Source organism: Eubalaena glacialis, chromosome X (assembly GCF_028564815.1).
Source record: "Eubalaena glacialis isolate mEubGla1 chromosome X, mEubGla1.1.hap2.+ XY, whole genome shotgun sequence".
Lineage (NCBI taxonomy): Eukaryota > Metazoa > Chordata > Mammalia > Artiodactyla > Balaenidae > Eubalaena > Eubalaena glacialis.
The window spans coordinates 48,523,528-48,545,117 of record NC_083736.1 but is presented as its reverse complement, the minus strand read 5'-3'; the positions used below and the strand labels follow the sequence as shown (position 1 = coordinate 48,545,117).

At 38.3% G+C, this 21,590-nt stretch overlaps 1 protein-coding gene across 1 annotated transcript in view; it reads left to right on the top strand.

Annotated features, from left to right (window-relative positions):
- Positions 1-2,403: 2,403 nt before the first annotated feature.
- Positions 2,404-21,590, top strand: part of WNK3 (WNK lysine deficient protein kinase 3) — a 136,098-nt gene continuing 116,911 nt past the window's right edge. The window contains exons 1-2 of the mRNA XM_061179460.1: positions 2,404-2,477; positions 20,196-20,850. Coding sequence (XP_061035443.1) covers positions 20,314-20,850 — 537 coding nt within the window. The 5' untranslated portion in view covers positions 2,404-2,477; positions 20,196-20,313. The remainder of the gene's footprint in view (positions 2,478-20,195; positions 20,851-21,590) is intronic.

The following is a 21,590-nucleotide window of genomic DNA, read 5'->3' as shown; positions in this document are numbered from 1 at the left end:
TCAACAAGAGTCATGTACCACAAGGTTCATTGCAGCTGTATTTACAACAGCTAGGACATGGAAGCAACCTAAGTGTCCATCATCGGATGAATGGATAGAGAAGATGTGGCACATATATACAATGGAATATTACTCAGCCATAAAAAGAAACGAAATTGAGTTATTTGTAATAAGGTCGATGGACCTAGAGTCTGTCATACAGAGTGAAGTTAATTCAGAAAGAGAAAAAGAAATATCGTATGCTAACTCATATATATGGAATCTAAAAGGAAAAAAATGGTTCTGAAGAACCTAGGGGCAGGACAGGAATAAAGACGCAGACGTAGAGAATGGACTTGAGGACACGGGGAGGGGGAAGCGTAAGCTGGGATGAACTGAGACACTCGCATGGACTTATATACACTACCAAATGTAAAATAGATTGCTAATGGGAAGCAGCTGCATAACACAAGGAGATCAGCTCAGTGCTTTGTGACCACCTAGAGGGGTGGGATAGGGTGGGTGGGTGGGATAGGGTGGGTGGGAGGGAGACGCAAGAGGGAGGAGATATGGGGATATATGTATATGTTTAGCTGACTCAGTTTGTTATAAAGCAGAAAGTAACACACCATTGTAAAGCAATTATACTACAATAAAGATGTTAAAAAAAAGAGAAAATGGTGAGGAGAGGAGAGATTAGTATAGCTCAGTGATAGGGTCCTGAGGCTGGGTATTTGAAAATACTAGCCTGGCATTTTCCATTTAGCCTCTTACCCTCAAGGCATCCTGCTGAGGCTTGAGGGGCAATCCTGCCCTTTAGGAGCTTTTGTTCAGGGTCTCTGACACCAGATGCAACCTGAGGGATTCAAAAATTCATGGGCTCTGGAGTGAACACACCTGGGTTCAACTTCTGACTCCTCCATACATAGTTGTGTGAACTTGTCCATTTTCCCCTCCTGAGCCTCAGTTTCCTCCACTGTGGAGCCAGGATCGCTCTTGGGAGAATGACAGAAAGGACTCTGTACTGCACCTGATAGTGCAGGAAGCAGTTCTTAAATAAAGCCACTGCGCGGAGGTTAACGTGTAGTGAAAGCTCGAAGAAGTTAGCAGTCACTACTAAGTAGAGAATCTGGGAGGTCCACGGTAGGTGACGGTGAAAGGCAGCTTCAGGGGGAGGTGGCCTTTCCGCATGCGCGCAGTCTTGGAGCCCGGCGGAGCTGCGAGGGGGCGTGGCCAGGTTTTGAGGGGTTGCTATGGTACCGAGGGGCCAGGGGAGGTTAACCTAACCCTTAAAACATTATTCCCTCCCCCACCCTCCACTGCCTGGGCTGAGGGCCATTGTTCCTGGCAAAATGGCGTCAGTAATCCCCCTCTCGGACGGAGGCCTAAGTAAGGTTGAGGTGGGAGTGGGTCTGGAGGTGGGAACAAAAACTACAATTCCCAGGGTACACCGCACCCGCCCGCGAGGCGCAGGGCACGTGCCCAGGCCTAGCGGTTACATGCCGTCAAAAATCCGTTTCATAGCTTTCCTTTCCCATCCCCGCTTTCGTCGTTGCCCAGCCCCCGCGCGCGCGCACTGCGGTCCTGGGGGGGTAGGGGGTACATGCCATGGCCGTTGCCCTCGCAACGTAATCGGGAGACAGGTATTTGTAAATCTGTGCTTCGACTTCTAATCCCGAAGCCGGCAGGTATGGGTCTCGCGAGAGAAACCGAGAGTTGGAAAAATGGAGTTAGGGGTGGCGGGTGAAAAGGTGCTGGGGGTGCCACATCGCGGCAGAGCGACCGCATTTAGCGGCTTGTGGAGAACTGAGAGTGGGCGGTGGGTAGCTAGAAACAAGTGTGTGCTTGGACTCTTTTTTTGGAGGGGAAGAGGGTAAAGCAGCCGTGGAGAGAGAGCTTTTGAACACACAGGAGGTGTCACGCGTGGCTCCTTACAGATTTTCTTTTCGGAAGGGAGAGAATCCTTTCTCTCGACGCGCATCCCTCTCTCCCGCTGCGCTGAGGAGGGCGGGGGTAGAGTGCACATGCTCTAGTTGGCTAGCCACTCGGCACCTCGCAGCGATAGGGGCCGTTCGGAGTTGGGGCTGCTCAGTCGGCTTTCTCCGCCCCTCCCCCCTCCTTTCCTCCCCTCCCTTCCCCGCCCCCCTCCGTCCCCCTCTCCTCTCCATCTGAATTCCCTGACTGGTGTACGCGTGCGCCTGCCCAGCTCTCGGGCGAGCGCGAGCTTGCGCTCGTACCCCACTCCCCTAACCCCGCCCGCTCTTTACCTACCGGCCGTAGCTGGTCCGGTGGGCTCGCGCGGAGACGGTCGCGCGCGCACGCGCACAGGACGCGGAGCGGAGCGCGAGACATCGAGGAGGGGAGTAAGCGGCATCAGAGGAGGCGGTTTGTGTATCTGTGTGTTCTACGGTGTGGCTAGTTGAGGGGCGAGCGGAGGCTTGAAGGAGGGCGAGGGAGAAGCGAAAAGAGAGTCTCCCTCCGCGAGAGCTTCTAATCTGGTGAGGGTCCCGGGCCGGCCGGGAAGCTGGGAGTGAGGGAGGAGGCCGGGGGGCGTGTCTGGGATTGGGTTGAGAGATGAATGGGCCGGGGATGAATGGAGGGAGGCAGCGGCGGCCAAGAGTCTGTTCAGAGTAAGCACCCTAGTGGGGGGCGGCTTGACCGAGGCAGGGTGATTGCCGTCACCAAGACGTGTGGGACGAGGCCGGGCTCGGGTCTTCAGGGTTGTCGGAGCTGCTTTCGGTGCGAGCCAAGAGGCGGAGAGGAAAATCAGAGGGGGAAAGTGGGGAAGGGCGGGTTTAAGGGTGAGGTACGTTTTTTGTCTTTTTCGTTGTGGGGGTGGCAACTTTGGGAGTTCATGGGAGACTAGGGGACGGAGAAGGTGAGGTTACGTGAGGGGGCCGGGTGACGGTTGACAAAGGACTGAGTGATCATTTAAGTGAGGTTGAGGCTACTGAAAGGGAAGATCTCTTCGGGTTTTCGAAGTTGAGTTTCAGTATATAATGGGATGAGGGAAAGTGGATTTAATTTAGAGATTCAGTTGATGTGTGAAGGTCGATAGGACTGTATCTTGTGAGGGATACTGCTGCCTGGTTGTGTAAATGGGTTAGGTTCAAGGAGATTGAGAGGTATTATTTGGGAACGGTGTGTTTTGTGACTGACAGGTTGGGGATGGGGAGGAGATGGTATGATGGGGTTAGGATAAAAGTGGTGAGGTGGCTTCACTGTACTGAAAGAGGTTTTGTTTGAGTAGTTAAGAATGGTGAAACATTTATGTAGTGCGGTGTAGGTGGAAATCCTGCACGTGTGTATCTCCCTATCTTGCGAGTTGGTAGATCTTGTTAAAATGAAATTGAACCCTCAAAACAGATGCAAGTGGTATGGCTATTCCTTCTTAAGAGTTACTGTGGACTGAAGCAATTGTATGATAAATCTCCTTTAAGTTGTGAAAATCTTCTGTATGGTGGTGATTGCATTCAATTTTGGGAGGCATTGTTACCTGTTTTTCATCTATAGTAAGTTGTAATACCAAGAGAACTTTTAAAGAGGTCTCTGTATGTGATACAGAGCAGCAGGTGTTTTCTAGACAGTCTCTATCCTTTGAATTGATGAATTTAAAAATTGTCAACAGTCCAAAGGAAAGATACCTTGCATTAAAGGATAACTAAAATGCTGATTTTGAATGCTAAAATAATTCTACATGATTTTTTTTCGTTAATCTGAATTTATCTTGTTTGAAAATTGACACTTGCTTTTTGGTGTGAGTTTAAATTACAGCAGATTACTTGGACGTGCTGTTCTCTAAATTCATATCTTCTGTTAAGGATGTCTTGTGATGGTCTCATTCTTTTCTGGGTCAAGATTAATAGTTTATGGATTTTTAACTTTTCATGGTTACTTTTTACAAACTTTACTGACATATATTCATTTATCTTGGAAATGTTGCAAATTTGAGAACATGCCCTTTTTCTTTTATTCTGCTTTGATGTTGGAAAGAGTGTAATCCTTGTTTTGGCTACCCAGAGTTTAAATATAAAAGTTGATACAATGTTCATATTCTCTTAGATTAAATGAATACTTAGTGTATTAAGCAGTAGAGTAGAAGTATAAAAGCACCATGAAACCCTGGAAATGTTGCATCAACTCTGGCAGGCAAGCTGGTCTCCCAGTTTCGAACTAGATGTTCCTGGAGTGGAAGAACATTCAAGTACTGAGGCAGGAAAGTGTAGGCATGGTATATTTGGGGAGTGGAATGAGATAAGGCTGGAATCTTAGATTGAGGCTGAGATGAAGGACTACCCTGCAGAGTTAGGAGCCATTGACTATTTAGCAAGGAGGGAATAGCATAAGCAGATTTGTGGTGTTCATCTCTCTGGCTTTGCTTCTGATCTCTCCCCCTTCCTTTGAATTTGAATTCATTCTTTTTATACTAACCTCTGTCATTAGCTATTCCTGAAAGCCTTTCCTGCTCCCCCTTTTTTCCTTTTCCCAGCATCCTCCACCAGGCTAGGTTAGGTGCCCCTCTTTAGTGGTCCTATCACACCTTGTACATATTTTTATTACTGTACTTCTTTGGGGAAGCAGGCAGGAAAGTTATTTTCCTTTTTATACCTGAGAGAGAAAATAAAGCTCAGAAAAATAAGACTTGCCCTAGTAAGTAAGTGGTCGACCCTGGAGTTCTGACTTCTAGACCAATGTTGATCCCCACCCATATCACAAGTCTACATTTGTTGATGTAATTGTTCTGTAGTGTTTTAGGAGTTAAATTTCTGTGATGTGGACTTTAACTTTCTTCCCTAGGGGAATTTCTTTTCATTAACGTGTCCATCACTTAGCCAGGAAATGATAAAGCCAGTGGTTGCACAGAACCAGAGTAGTCAGAAGTAAAGATGAGAACTGTTTTATTGCTATCAAATTTCTAGTCAGATAACTAACTTAAAAATAATTAACGGAGGGCCTACATTTTTGTGTATATGTTTGTGTGTGTGTGTGGGGGGGGTGGTTGTGTGCAAGAAAAAACTCTTCCTTTCTCAGTCTCCCATCTTAGTATAAGTAGACCAGCTCTATTTGCAGATATACCTGATTATGTCTCTTGGCTAAAAGCCAGAATACTTTCAGAGGGGTGGGTCTTTTCCATTTTTGTTTGAGATCATAAAATTTATGGCACTGTTAGGACATATTTGATAGCTGTAAAGGACATCTATAAAGGCATTCATACAGAAATTCCCAAAGCTTCAAAAGTAGAATTTGATGCCAGTTTTAATTGTTTTGGTAGAGCTTGTCATGAGATATTTGGCTTGGAAAATGTTGAGATTAACTTACTGCAAAAGTGAGCCTTTAATGCCCCTTTCTTCAAGGAATATATTATTTTTTTCATGAACTTTTTAAAAATTAGAAATGAAGAAATTGTTTTCTGTGTTTTAACCTTGTAACTTTTTATTGTGATAAAATTCACATAACATAAAATTTACCATTTTAGAGTGTACAATTCAGTAGCATTAAGTACCTTCACGTTGTTGCACATCTAGTTCCAAAACATTTTCATCACCCCAAAAGGAAACCCTGTACCCATTAAGCAGTCACTCCCCATTCTTCTTTTCCCCCAGCTCCTGGCAACCGCTGATCTCCTGTCTCTATTGATTTGTCTATTCTGGATATTTCATATAAAAGGAATCATATAATACATGGTCTTTTGTGTCTGGCTTCTTTTACTTTACATGTTTTTGAGGTTCACTCACATTGTGGCATGTATCAGTACTTCATTCCTTTTTATGGTTGAATAATATTCCATTGTACGGATATACTGCATTTTGTTTATCTATTCAAAATGGACATTTGGGATCTTTCCACCTTTTGGCTTTTGTGAACAATGATGGTATGAATATTTGTGTACAAGTTTTTGTTTGAACACCTGTTTTCAATTCTTTTGGGTATGTACTGGGTTATATGGTGATTCTGTGTTTAACTTGTTGAGGAACCACCAAACTGTTTTCCACAGTGGCTGCACCATTTTACATCCCCAGTGTATAAGGGTTCCAATTTTTTCACATCTTTCCCAGCGTTTGTTACTTTGGGGGGTTTTGTTTGTGTGTGTGTGTGTTTTATGGCCATCTAGTAAGTGTGAAGTGATATCTCATTGTGGTTTTGATTCCCATTTCACATCTTTTCATGTGCTCTTAGCTATTTGAATTTCTTCTTTGGAGAAATGTCTATGTAAGTCCTTTGCCCATTTTTAAATTTGGTTGTCTATCTTTTTATTGTTGAGTTGTAGGAGTTTTTAAAAATTAATTATTTATTTTTGGCTGCGTTGGGTCTTCGTTGCTGCGCGCGGTCTTTCTCTATTTGCGGCGAGCGGGGGCTACTCTTCCTTGTGGTGCGTGGGCTTCTCATCGTCGTGGCTTCTCTTGTTGCGGAGCATGGGCTCTAGGTGACCAGGCTTCAGTAGTTGTGACTCGCGGGCTCTAGAGTTTAGGCTCAGTAGTTGTGGCAGCCGGGCTTAGTTGCTCTACGGCATGTGGGATCTTCCCGGACCAGGGCTTGAACCCGTGTCTCCTGCATTGGCAGGCGGATTCTTAACCACTGCGCCACCAGGGAAGTCCCGTAAGAGTTTTTAAAAAATATATTCTAGATACTAGGGCCTGATCAGACATATGATTTGCAAATATTTTTCCCCCATTCTGTGAGTTGTCTTCTTACTTTATTTTTCAGTTTTATTGAGATAAAATTGGCATACAGCACTGTATAAGTTTAAGGTGTACAGCATAATGATTTGACTTAACAATCATGAAATGATTACTACAGTAGGTTTAGTGAACATCTGTAATCCCATATAGATACAATATTAAAGAAATAGAAAAAAAATTTTTTTCCTTGTGACGAGAACTCTTAGGATTTACTCTCTTAACAACTTTCACGGGGATTTCCCTGGCGGTCCAGTGGTTAAGACTCTGCGCTCTCAATGCAGGAGGCACGAGTTTGATCCCTGTTCGGGGAACTAAGATCCTGCATGCCACACAATGCGGCCAAAAAACAAAACAAAACAAAAAATTTCATGTATAACATACAGTTACCTAAGTATTAATTATTTTTGTCATGTTATACATTATATCCCTAGTACTTATTTGTCTTATAACTGGAAATTTGTACCTTTTGACTACCTTCATCTAATTCCCCATCCCCCTATCCCCGCCTCTGGTAGCCACAAATCTGATCTCTTTTTCTATGTTTGTTTGTTTGTTTGTTTTTGAAGTATAACTGACCTACAGCACTATGTTAGTTCCTGGTTCATAACATAGTGATTCAATATTTCTGTACATTTCAGAGTGATCACCATGATAAGTCTAGTTATCATCTGTCACTATACAAAGATATTACATAATTATTGACTATATTCCCCACACTGTACATTTCATACCTGTGACTCATTTACTTTGCAACTGGGAGTTTATACCTCTTAATCTTTCTCACTTATTTCTCTCCTCCCCACAACCTCCTCCCCTCTGGCAATCACCTCTTTGTTTTCTGTATCTGTGACTCTGTTTCTGTTTAGTTGTGTTTGTTCATTTGTTTTGCTTTTTAGATTCCAAATATAAGTGAAATCACACAGTATTTGTCCTTTTCTGTCTGACTTACTTCACTTATTATAATACCCTCTGGGTCCATCCATGTTGTTGAAATGGCAAGATTTCAGTATTTTTATGGCTGAGTAATATTCTGTTGTGTATATATATACCACATCTTCTTCACCCATTCATCTGTTGATGGGCACTTAGGTTGCTTCCATATCTTGGCTATTGTATATAATGCTGCCATGAATATAGTCATGCACATATCTTTGAGAATTAGTGTTTTTGTTTTTTTAGATAAATACCCAGAAGTGGAATTGCTGGATCGTATGGTAGTTCTATTTTTAATTTTATGAGGAATCTCCATACTGTTTTCCATAGAGGCTATACCAGTTTACATTTCTACCAACAGTGCATGAGGGTTCCCTTTTCTCCACATCCTCACCAACACTTGTTATCTTTTTGATAATAGCCATTCTGACAGGTGTGAGGTGATATCTTATTATGGTTTTGATTTGTATTTGCCTGATGATTAGTGATGTTGAGCATCTTTTCGTGTGCCTGTTGGCCATCTGTATGTCTCTTTTTACTTTCTTGATAGTGTTTTTTGGTGCACAAAAGTTTTAAAATTTGATGAAGTCCAATTTATCTTTTTCTTTTGTTGCTTGTGTTTTTGGTATTATATTTAAGAAACCACTGCCAAATCCAAGATCATGAAGATTTATATTTTCTGTGAAGAATTTTATAGTTTTGGCTTTAATATTTAGGTCTTTGATCCATTTTGAGTTAATTTTTGTATCTGGTACAAGGTAAGGGTGCAGCTTCATTCTTTTGCATGTAGATTAACTTGAAGATTTTTAAACTATAAAATAGATAATAAATAATACTATACATGTATGTTAGTTAAGTAAAGCTATTTGTGGCGATATCTAATCACTCTTTGGGTAGTTGTGGGGAAGAAATGTTTCTAAATGCGTTTTTGAAGGCCTTATATTTGAAGTGTGGGGATTCTAAAACTCTTTATGAGTCAATGAGACTTTTATGATCAGGAAACTTCAGTATGGCAAGCTAGATGATCCTTATGCTAAAGTTACATAAGTGATTTTTTTTTTTTTTTTTTGGCCGTGCCTCACGGCTTGTGGGATCTTAGTTCCCTGACCAGGGATTGAACCTGCGCACTTGCCAGTGAAAGCACAGAGTCCTAACCACTGGACTGCCCCATAAGTGATTTTTTTGTAAAGTGATCTTTACTTTTTTGTAAAGTGATTTTTTTTGTAAAGAATATTAGTGTTGTTCTAAATTGTTTGTGTAGGGTGAAATCTTTGCTTAAACCTAGGGAAAAAAGCAGATTTAGTCTATAATTACCAGAAATTGATATTAGATTTATGCTAAAAGTAATTCATATATATGTGTTATATAGTTTATTATTGTGAGCCAACTTCTTGACGAAAACATATAACAGTCAGTACCTTGTGGAGACTTTTTACTTGTAACTTGGGCTATAATCACCATATATTATTCTGTTTATTTAGGGATAATGTAAGATTATTTCAGTTTGTTTTCTTGTAGAAATGAGAATTAAAATTTAGCACAGCACAATTGGTTGTTAAATCTCAGCCTCTAGTTAAACATAATTAAAATAGGGACAATTATTTGAAATTTAAAAAAAATTAGGGGATGTGTTTTAATACAAGAATGGAAAATCTGCTTGATCAGCCTTAAGACCTATAAGGTGCTAGTTCATCTCTGATTATATCCACTGCTGCCCAGAGAATAAGTTTTGTCCTGCTGGGCTACTGTGGCATTTCCATTGAATTCGCCTTTGAAGGTGTCTTTCTGGCAAGAGAAAAAACTCTTTTTGAAGATGCGTGGTTTATTTGCGAAGGAACCTTTCAAATACACTGATAACTTACTCTGAATCTGTGAATTATAAGTATAACTTATCCAGTGTATATGTAGGTTCTATCGTTCATTCAACAAATATTTATTGTGTTCCTCCAGTTTGCCAGGGTTGATGTATTGGGAATAGATGAAAAGGAAGCAAAGCCGACAATGACCCTGCCATCTTTGAGCTTACATTACAGTGGAGGACGACAGACAGTCAACAAATATTTCAGAAAATAAATGCTAAGAAGAAGAATTTTTAAAGGGTGCTGGGATGTTAGGGAGGAGCCTCTTTGGCTCACGTGGTTAGTTTGGAAGCCTTCTTTGAGGAGGTGACTGAACAGAGATCCAGATGTTAAGAGTATCCCTTCTGTTATTATTTTGTTAAATTGTTAATTTATCCTTTCTAAAATAACACTTTAGTTTCTTACTATTTAGAATATGAGTTACTGCTTTTTGTTTCTAAGGAAAGAAACAACAGGTACATTCCTTATGAGAAGAGACAGTGTTCCCAAGTGGAAATGTCCCTGGAGTAGGAGTCAGCCTGGGTTCTGGTCTTGCCTTAGAATAATCTTAGGCAAGTCTATATATTTCCTTATTTGTTACTAAACAAAACAAAAGCACTACCTATTTAGCAGAGTTTCTTTGCTAATAAATGAGAAAATATACTTTGTAAATTATACAACTACATATGAAATACAGTGTATCCTATTAATCTATTTTTGGCGTCAACGTTTCTCAATTGAGACATGTTTTCCCACCAATGTAAAGCTTTTATGTCTCTCCCCATCTGGTAAATTTTAGCACCAAATGTCTAAACTCATTGGTTAGTCAGAAGGGGTTGGGTTCTTAGAGAGTGGTAGTGTGGTAGAAAGTATGTTGGATTCGGAGCTGGAAAACTGGGCTTCCAGAATTCTCCCCTTTACTTACTAGCTCTGTGATGGGCAAGACACTAAACTTCTCTGAGCCTTCTTAATTTTCAGAATTCAGGCAAATACCAAGTAGCTCTCAGGGTTGTTGTTAGGAGTAATTGAGTTAAATAGATGAAGTTCTTTTGAAAACTATAAAGCAAGGTTTGATAAACTTTCTCCATAAAGGTCCAGATAGTAAATACAGTGCTTTAGGCTTTGTGGGCCATGGAGTCTCTGTTGCCACAACTCAGCTCTGTTGTGTAGCAGTCATAGGCAATATGTAAATGAATGAGCATGGCTGTGTTCCAATAACACTATTTATGAACACTGAAATAATGAATTTTGAGTAATTTTCATGTGTCATGAATACTATTCTTCTTTTGATTTTTTTTTCAACCATTTAAAAATGTAAAAATCTTTCTCAACTCAGCTGCTGCACAAAAACAGGCTGGGAGGTGAGGTAGGTTTGGCCTGAGGGCTGTATGTAGTTTGGCTACCACTGTTATAAAGGGTTAGGCAGAGTAAAGTGTTAATTAGGGATTCCAGGGTAGGTGATTGGTAGATAGAAATTGTTTAATTTTGATGATGAAAGAAGATGGAGATGATTTCAGTTCTTTTTCTAATATGGATCCAGAAATTTTTTCACATAAAATGGGCATCTTTAATGTGATGTGGTTGTGCAGTGTATGTATCTATGCAATTCAGGATTGTGTATAGTGTGTGCATGTGGCTCCAAGTCATATGTGACCCTGTATTATGAGTAGTTAAGAGTGGACTTGGGAGTCAGTTGCATGGGTTGAATTTTGTCCCTGGTTTTTACTAGCTGTGTAATCTTAGGGAAGTTTAACTTAATTTTTTGAGCCTAGTTTCCTCATTTGTAAAATGGGAATAATTTTACCTCAAGATTCTTATGATTACATGAGAAAATGCATGGAAGGGCTTAGAGTGCTTAGCACAAAGCACTCAATAAGTGTTAAGTGATAATATTCATTTGGATATAAGTTGTACATACCTTATTTGTTTTATCCTTCCTTCAGTTATTTTAAGAAATTATAATATCTTTAACTGGTTCTTGGTACAGGTTATTGATGGACAATTCTTCTTTAACAAATTAAAATAATATAGAGGTAGATTAAAACCAAGTCCCCCTTTACCCAATTTCCTGCCCTCCCAGTGGGTAATCATTAAGAGTTGACTGTGAACTTGTACAGTCCTTTTTCTCTGTATTTACATGCATATGTATGTGCATATACAAATAAAAAATATGTATTTTATGACTTACTTTTTTCCCAAAGAATATGTCTTAAGGCTCTCTCTTTTTTTTTTTTTTTTTAAGAAATTGGTTCCAAGGATTTTTTTAATTAATTTATTTGATTTATTTATTTTTGGCTGCATTGGGTCTTTGTTGCTGCACGTGGGCTTTCTCTAGATGCGGTGAGCGGGGGCTACTCTTTGTTGTGGTGCGCGGGCTTCATTTGTTGCAGAGCATGGGCTCTAGGCGCACGGGCTTCAGTAGTTGTGGCTCGCGGGCTCTAGAGCGCAGGCTCAGTAGTTGTGGCGCACAGGCTTAGTTGCTCTGCGGCATGTGGGATCTTCCCGGACCAGGGCTCAAACCCGTGTCCCCTGCATTCAGGAGGATTCTTAACCACTGTGCCACCAGGGAAGCCCTTCAGGCTCTTTTAGTGTCAGTATGTATATGTTCACTTTATCCTTTTTAATGGATACATAGTATTTCATACTACATGCTTCTTTAACCACTAGGATCAGTTTAGAGCATATCCTTCCAGTCTTTTTTATATGCATTTATACACATATGAGTACATTTAGAAACATAAAGTTTTGTCTTTTATATACGTATTTATATATAATATTTAATATATAAATGACATATAGTATGATGTATGTGTTGTACTACAACTCACTTTTCTCAATAGTATATATGTGTGGGAGATTTTTATACATCAGTGTATAACCATCTCTCAGTTTTTAAACAGATGCATATTATTACGCAGTACAGATGCACCACTTTTTATTTCACCATTCTCTTATAGATGAATATGTAAGTTCTTTTCAGTTTTTTTGCTGTTGTAAACAATAAAAAATCCTTCAGTAAAAAATCCTTGTACATACGTATTTGTACACATACAGGAATATTTCTCAGGTAGATACTAAGAAGTGGAATTGCTGGGTGACAGGTATGCACTAGATATTTGGAATTTGCCATATGAGGAGGCTATTCCAGTTTACCTGCCAACAGTGCATGGAGTGCTGAATTTCTCACACTCAAAATGTGATATTAACAGATTTATAGTTTTCGCTCATCTGATAGACAAAAAATGATATTGAATTATTTGAATTTGCATCTCCTTGCTTACTAAGGAGTTTGAGCCATCCCCCTACCATGCATGTATTGTCCATTTGTGTTTCTTCTTACTGATTTTTTTTTTAGCTCTTTATATATTCTGGATATTAATGCTTTGCTATACAAGTTGCAGATGTTTGCTCCCAGACTGTTGCCTATCTTTTAACCTTGTTCATGGTCAAATGGCCAAATGTATTTTTTTGTTGTTGTTGTTAATGGTCTTTGTATTTTATCTTTTTAAGGGAGCCTTTCTTCAGGTTAGAAATATATTCTGCCATATTTTCTTTTCATAGTTATATAGTTTTGGTTTTTATGTTTAACCCTTTTATCTACCTGGAATTTATTTCTGTGACTGGTTTTAAGTAGGGCTTTAACTTTTTTCCCCAAAGATGGATAGCCAGTTATTCTGACACCATTTATTATGCTATCTGTTCCTCATAAATTTGAAATGCCGTCTTTACCATGGACTGCATTGCCATACATAATGTGTCTCTTTCTCTACTGATTGTTCTCCATTAGTCCAGTTGTATATTTCTCTGATGAAACCACATTGTTTAACTTACTATAGCTATAAGTAATATTTGTTAAAGCAAACTCTCATTGTTCTTTTTCAAGATTTTCTTGGCTTTCCTTGTACTCTTTTCAAATCAGTTTGTCAGTTTGGGCCAAAAACATCTCTTTGGGATTTTTATTGAACTTGCATTGACTTTGGAATAATCTCAGAGGGGGGTTTGTGAAGATCCTAATATTGGGTCTTTCTACCAAAGAAAGGTGTATTTTATGTACTTCAGTAAAATTTTAGTCTTCTTTATATAGGTGTTGCATACTTCTTCTTGAGTTTATTCCTAGATGATTATTTTATAGCTCTGTTGCTCTTATGAGCAGGATAGTATCTATATCTATATCTATATATCTATATCTATATCTATAGTAATTGCAGTGACCCGCCCTCCTTCCGGAGCACCCAGCCCTTCCTGCCCCCTCCTGGTGCCACCTGCCCCTGGAACCCTCACCTTAGGATAGGTTTTTTTTTTTTAATTAATTCATTTATTTATTTAGGCTGCGCTGGGTCTTAGTTGCGGCACATGGGATCTTCATTGTGCTATGTGGGATCTTTTAGTTGCAGCATGTGGACTTCTTAGTTGTGGCATGCATGCGGGATCTAGTTCCCTGACCAGGGATCGAACCCGGGCCCCCTGCATTGGGAGTGCGGAGTCTTACCCACTGGACCATCAGGGAAGTCCCTGATAGTTGTTTTTTTAATTACATTTTCTAATTGATTATTGCTGATGTATAGCAAAGCTATTGATTTGTTTGTTGATTTTGCATTTAGCGTTTCTGCTGAGCTCTCTCGTTACTTCCTATCATAGTTTTTTTAGTTGAATTTGCTTGGATTTTCTAGCTAGGTAATCATATAATCTGCAAGTTTTGAATTCTGTCTCCTACTTTCCAATATTTGTATGTCTTATTTTATTTCCGTAAGTGGTAGCAATGATAATAGCAATTCTTGGCTTATTCCTGACTTTAATTATTGTTTATGTGAAAGATGCTTAATCTCACTCATGAGATAATTGCTAATTGAAACCACACTGTGATTCCTTTTTTAAACCTATCAGAGTGTTAAAAATCAAAATGTTTGATAACACCTTTTTTTGTTGTCAAGGCTGTGGGGTAAAAGACACCTTGCACATTGCAGGTGGGAGTTTAAATTGGTACAATGCCTGTGGAAGGCAGTTTGGCAGCATTATATAAAGGTACACATGAATTATGTATACTCTTATGGGTATATTAGTATACTTCATTAAAAGTTAAATATGAAAATTTCCTTTGATCCAGCAATCCCACTTCAGGGAATTTACATATATATATACACACGTATATACACACAGATATACATATATGCAAAATGAAATATGCAGTTTTATCTGTCATAAGCAAATAATCAAATACTATTACTATATAGGTATTAAAAAATAAGAATGAGGGAATCTCATGTACTGACAGGGAAAACAGTATCTTAAATTATTGTGACTATAAAAAAAAGCTTGGTATATACTATGCTACTTTTCGTGTAGAAAGGGAGAGAAAGAACATATATTTATATTTGCTTATTTGCTGTAAGAAACTCTGGAGGGCTACACAGAATCTAATGAGTGGTTACTTGTGGGAGAGTGGGGGGGAACTGAATGGATAGGAAACAGTTTTGGGAGTGAACCTGTCCATTATATACCTCTTTCTTTGATTTTTGAATCTTATGATTATATTTTAAAAATTAAATTAAAAATGGTTTCTTGAATTATTTCAGCTCTTCCAAGGACATTTTTTTCTTGTTCTTGTTCTTTCTGTGTTACATGTTTTCTTCAATATGGCTGTCTCCTGATTCTGTTCGTATTAAAGAATGACCTAGTAGAAGGGCTGACTGGGAGTTCTGTGTACCTAGGCAGGTTGTCAGCTGGTTTTGGGGGGAGTGGGTGGGCAGCTGGCTTTTACACTTGGAGGGCCCAAATGCCAGAGCGCAGAAGGCTTTGTACTAGGGTGCCCTTATTCTTCCTAGTTTGTTGAATTTGGTATTCTATCTGCAGGAATTTCTTTATTTTGGGGGGAGAGTTCATCAACTGTGTCATAATTCAGACCTTCAGTTAACCCCTGTTTTTAGCCCTTTTCTCACTCTGGCTCTCTTTAGGATCAGTCTTCTTTGAGTGTGGAACCCCTCTGGGGTTTTGCCCTGCAAGTCAGCTCCCTCCCGGGTTGGAACCCTTTCTATTACATATTTCAGGTTGTAGCATTCCTTTGATTTGTGTTATCAGCTAGTTCTTTCCTGTTTGCTCTCTGTCAGAAATTGTTGAAATCTTGTATTTGCTATGCCATTTTCCATTCCTGTCTTTGACTTGTGATTTATACTTCTGTACTATTTTACCATCACTTTTTCAGGGTCTTGGAAAGTACAAGAGATATAGGTGTTCAGTTCACCTTCTTGAACTAGAAGGCGGCAGTGGTATATCTTAAGCTTGGATAAACTGTAGGGTCCTTGAGGACAAAGACTGACTTTTGTTCTTTTATCCCCAGACCCTGACACAGTGCTTGGCACTTGGTAAATGTTTATTGGTATGAATACACATGTATGAGAGAGAGAGAGGATTGTCAGTGGAAAATTTACTGTGTAATTCTGACTATTTAAATGTGCATTCTTTCAATTGCTCGTTCCAAAAGTTGAAGAAATTATTGAGTCATTGACAAAGTACTGATTGTATGCTGGATTTTCCATGGATAGAACCACGATAAGCTACAGGGGGAAACTTATCTTGAGCTTTTAACTCAAATGCTCCAAGATTATATATCAAATATATTGAAGGAGTACATATGGGACACAGATTTGTGAGATTTTCCCTATAATTTCAATCTCTGTAGAAGTGCCTTTGCAATTGTCTTTATACATATTCCTAGGGCTTAAGTCAATGTGTTATCATTTTATGAAGGAAATAATGGTCACACATGGGTTATGATACATAGCCGTTGAACTCAGTAGAGACTTCAGGTTTGAGGCCTGATTTTTGTGGACTATTTTACTGAGCTATGTTTCTGCACTGCTGAGTATAGTAGACATACCCTGGTCACTGAAGCATACCCCTTTAGCAATGCCACCATGGTTTCTTACTGGAAAACTTTAAAAGAATGTATTATATACTTTTCAGCTTTACTAAATAGTCTCCTGAAAAATCATTTAATGTTTTCTTGAGTATTGTTGTATAGCGCTTTAGTATAGTGCTGCCCTTAGGGGTTATTAAGAGGTAAGAAATAAAAGCTTCCATTTATTGATTATTATATTGTGCCAGGCACTGTGCTAAGTACTTTACATGTATATTACCATTTTATTTTCATATTATTCCTGTGAGATTTCACAAATGAAATAAAAAATGAATGAGGTTAAGTAATTTGCCCCGAATCTCTGAGGAGTGAGAGGCAGAACCATGATTGATACCAGGTTTCTCCCACTCCAAAGCCTGAGTTCTGAAACTCTGTTTTATGGTCAAGAAGCTATTGGATCCATGATGAAAAGGCCCCAGATATACTATGCTTAGTGAAGTTCTTTGCCTGTTTTGTTAAAATTTGTTTTTCTTATTCATTGTTTACCCTTAGGCCACCAGCTATTACATTTTATTGTTGTCAGGTCTTTTCTCTTCAGACTAATGATTCTCAACCCAGGAATCCAGGCAGAAGATAAGGAGAGTGGACAGAATGGGGTGGTGGTGGTGGTGAGGGAGGTAGAGAGTATAGTTTTAAAAAGGCATATTTGATATTATGATGGCTTTGATTTTAGTCACAATATTTTAAGATGCTTAAGGACATCATATTTTATTGAGATATAATTTATATATCATAAAATTCACCAATATAAGTGTCAGTGATTTTTAGCAAATTTATAGAGTTGTATAACCTTGATTACAATCTAATTTTAGAACATTTTCATCACCCCCAAAATATTTCTTGTGCCAGTTTGCAGTCAGTCCTATTCCTACACCCCAGCCCAAGGCAACAAATAATCGATTTTCTGTCTCTATAGATTTGCATATTCTAGACATTTCATATAAATGTAACCATACAGTACGTGGTCTTTCCTTTGGCTTCTTTCACATAGCATAATGTTACCAAGGTTCATCCTTATTGTAGCATGTATCAATACCTCATTTCTTTTTATTGCTGAATAATATTGTATTGCATGGATATAACACATTTTGTTTATCCAACTGTTGTTAGACATTTGGATTGTTTCCACTTTTTGGCTGTTGTGACTAGTACTTCTATGAACACTTGTGTATAAGTTTTTGTGTGGACATAAGTTTTCATTTCTCTTGGGTAGATGGTATTCATATGGTAACTCTATGTTAAACTTGTTGAGGAACTGCCAGACTGTGTTCTATTGTACATTCCCACCAGCAATGTATTAGGGGTCTATTTTCTCCATATCCTCACCATCACTTGTTACTGTCTTGTCTTTTTTATTGTAACCATCCTCATAGGTATGGAGTAGTATTTGTGATTATGATTTGTATTTCTCTAATGAGTAACGATGTGGAACATCTTTTCATGTGTTTATTGGCCACTTGTATATCTTCTTTAGAGAAATGCCTATTCAGATCTTTAGCCCATTGGATTATTTATCTTTTCATTATTGAATTGTTGGAATTCTTTATATATTCTGAATACCAGTCCCTTTTCAGGTATATGATTTGCACATATTTTCTCCCAGCCTTTTCACTTTTCACTTCCTTGATGGCATCCTTTGAAGCACAAAAGTTTTAAATTTTGTTGAGGTCCAGCTTCTCAATTTTCTCTTTTATCACTTGTACTTCTGCTATTGTACTTAGGAAACCATTGCATAACCCAGAGGCACTAGAATTTACTTTAATGTTTTCTTCTAAGAGTTTTATAGTTTTAGTCCATGTTCCACTTTGAGTTCATTTCTTGTATGGTGTGAGGTAGGAGTCCAACTTCATTCTTTTGTATGTGGATATCCAGTTGTCCCAGTACCTTTTGTTGAAAGACTGTTCTTTTCCCATTGAATTGTCTTGGCCTCTCTGTTGAAAATCAATTGACCATAAATGTTAAGGTTTACTTCTAGACTCTCAATGCCATTTCATCGATCTATATACCCTTACCTTTTTCTGTTCATTTCTAATTTAATTCTTTTGTAGTAGGAGAGCATACTTTGGTTTCAATCCTTTTAAATTTATTGAGATTTATTTTATTGCATAGTACATGATCTATTCTCGAGATTTTTCCATGTGTGCTTGAAAAGAATGTATATTTTGTTCTTGCTGGGTGGAGTGTTCTATAGATGGCAGTTAGGTCAAGTTGATTGATAGTATTGGTCAAATTTTCCAGATTCTTGCTCGTTTTCTGTCTCATTTTTCTCCCCATTATTGAGAATGGGGTATTAACATCTACTGTTATTACTGAATTGTTTATTTCTCTCTTCAGTTTTGTCAGTTTTTATTTAATGTATTTGGGGCTCTGTTGTTAGATGTGTATATGTTTATAATTGTTATATTGTCCTGGTGAATTAATCTCTCCATGCTTATAAAATGTCCTTCTTTGTCTCTAGTAATATTTTTTGTCTTAGGGTTGGTTTTTAAAAGACTGAAGGAACACTCATTTCCCCATTTCTCTACTTTGCTGCTTCTTATTCTATAGTTTGGGAAACCAGGTGACCAGACATTATAATTAAAGTTATTATACCAAAGCAGCACTACTTTCCCCTCTATTTTTATATTAGGATTCTGAGTAAGATTTCATTTTTTAAAAGAGGTTCTGCAGTTAAAAAATTTTGAAGGCTTTTTCCTACTTAAATTCTCTGATTTTTACCTATTTTTGTCTGCTTAGCAATCCTTTTGTCTTACTTATGGATCTTTGCTTTTGAGGTTTCTGGATAAGTTACCTTTAGTTAAGTGAATAGAGTTATTCTTTTTTTTTTTTTGAATAGAGTTATTCTTACTTAAAAATATCCAATCTAAAATGTTAACATTTGGGGATGTGAGTGAAGGGTATACTAAATTCTTTGTATATTCTTGCAGGTCTTTTTCCAAGTCCAAAATTATGTCAAAATAAGTTAAAGAAAAAATTCTCTACCTAAGTGAGGCATTGTTAATTACCTTTTCCCACTTGCAGGTAATACTAGTTTTATTGACTTTCAAAGTATATTGATTTGGCAGTGTAGAGTACTGATGGAGATATGGAGGAACTGGAATTCTTCTGTACCACTCCTGGGAATGCAAAATGATACAACCACCTTGAAAAACAGATGGCAGTTTCTTTAAAGGTTAAGCATACATTTTCTGATACAGCCATTCCACTCTTAGGTACTTTCTCAAGATAAATGAGAGTATATGTCCATGTAAAGATTTGTACACAGATCTTCATAGCAACTTATTCATAATAGTCCATAAGTGAAATTCAACCCAAATGTCATCAAGAGGTGAATAAATAAACAAATTATGATATATCCAGATAATGGACTACTTAGAGGAATTACAAAGGGACAGGAGTAAGAGCTCTTGGTGGAGAAGCATATGTTCATTGTCTTGATTTTGGAGATGGTTTCAGAGGTGTACATCTGTGTCAAAATTTATCAAATTGTACATTTTAAACACATGTAATTTACTGTATGACAATTATACCTGAGAAAGTTGATTAAAAGAATTTTAAGCCCCTTGGGAAAAAAAATATGATGGATTGATAGAAGGGTCTGAGAACTAGATTGCTAACCAACATTCATGCAATATGAAGACTTATTGAGCTATATGCCAAGTAGTCTGCTAAGCACTGAGGACTACAGTGGTAAACAAGATAAGACACAGTCCCTGGAGTCTGCTGGTTGCTAAGATTGGACAGAAAAAAGAACAAACTTCTTATTAAGAAAAAAGGGATTAAACAGGTGACTTTTCTCCTTAATGATTTCCTTTGTGGGGTGATTTTAATATATCCTTTTTTCCCCTTCAGGTTGCTATGGAAACATATGACCACATAAAAGGAAGTCTATTCTGATAATTCTGATACCTGAGATGCAACTGGACTGAAGAGTGGAACAGGAAAAATATTAGTGCCAACCTTAATTACAATGGATACTGATTCAGGGGAGCCAGCTAGCACAGAAGATTCTGAGAAACCTGATGGAGTTTCATTGGAAAACAGAGTTCGTCAGGTTGCAGCAACTTTGACAGTGGAAGCTAGACTAAAGGAGAAAAACAGTACCTTCTGTGCTTCTGGAGAAACTATAGAAAGGAAGAGATTCTTTCGAAAGAGTGTTGAGATGGCAGAAGATGACAAAGTTGCTGAATCTTCCTCCAAAGATGAGAGAATAAAGACTGCAACAAATATTCCAAGAGTAGAAGAGCTTCCTACAAATGTGCTAAGAGGCAGACAAGAAGTTAAATACGAGCAATGTTCAAAGGGAATGTCAGAATCCTCAAAAGATTGTTTCAAGGAGAAAAATGAAAAGGAAATGGAAGAAGAAGCAGAAATGAAGGCTGTAGCTACTTCTCCTAGTGGCAGGTTCCTGAAATTTGACATAGAGCTGGGAAGAGGAGCATTTAAAACAGTATATAAAGGACTGGACACTGAAACATGGGTTGAGGTTGCTTGGTGTGAGCTGCAGGTGCGTATACAATCTTCTTGGTTTTAATAAATTCCAGTTTTAGCTGGCCTGGGCTTCTGAGTGATCCAGTATTAAAATGTATCATGGATTAAAATAAAACGAAGGACTTGTCCCCACATCCCTGAAATTATGCTCCTTTCTTAGAACCTCTTAGGAGCTCACGCCAAACTTTTTTTTTTTCCTGTTGTTTTCCCCTCTGTTTTAAAGGGAAGAAGTCTATTCTGCCTTTCTTTGGGGAAATGCTCCTAATTCATTACCCTTAGGAAATTCCTGAAACTCTTAATGTCTCATTTTGAAAACTTTTAGTAAATGTATGCCTTATGAGTTGATTGTTATGCTAAATATTTGAGAGTGTGATATGTTAGGGATATATGCAGTATGATATTTCCCATCTCTCTTTTTCTTTCAACAAACTTTTGGGGGTTCATGTGTTGTTTTTCAGAACAGGAAATGGTTTTCTTGTTTCTTTGAGGGCTTCTAGTAATATAAACTCTTCTCCATGCCTTTGAGTTTACCTCAGAGAGGATCTCTGGAAGAAATAATCACCAGAATCTACTGAGCTTAGTCAACTGGAATGTTGTTTAGGAAGAAGTGAAAGCATCATAAGAATAGTTGAATTACCTAGATATTTATTTCCATAATAAATGTTTATATGGTACTTGTAACTAATGAAGGACTAAATGGAGACAGAACATCATAGAAAGGGTTATAATAGGAATAGTTTCAGACAGATGTAGGTT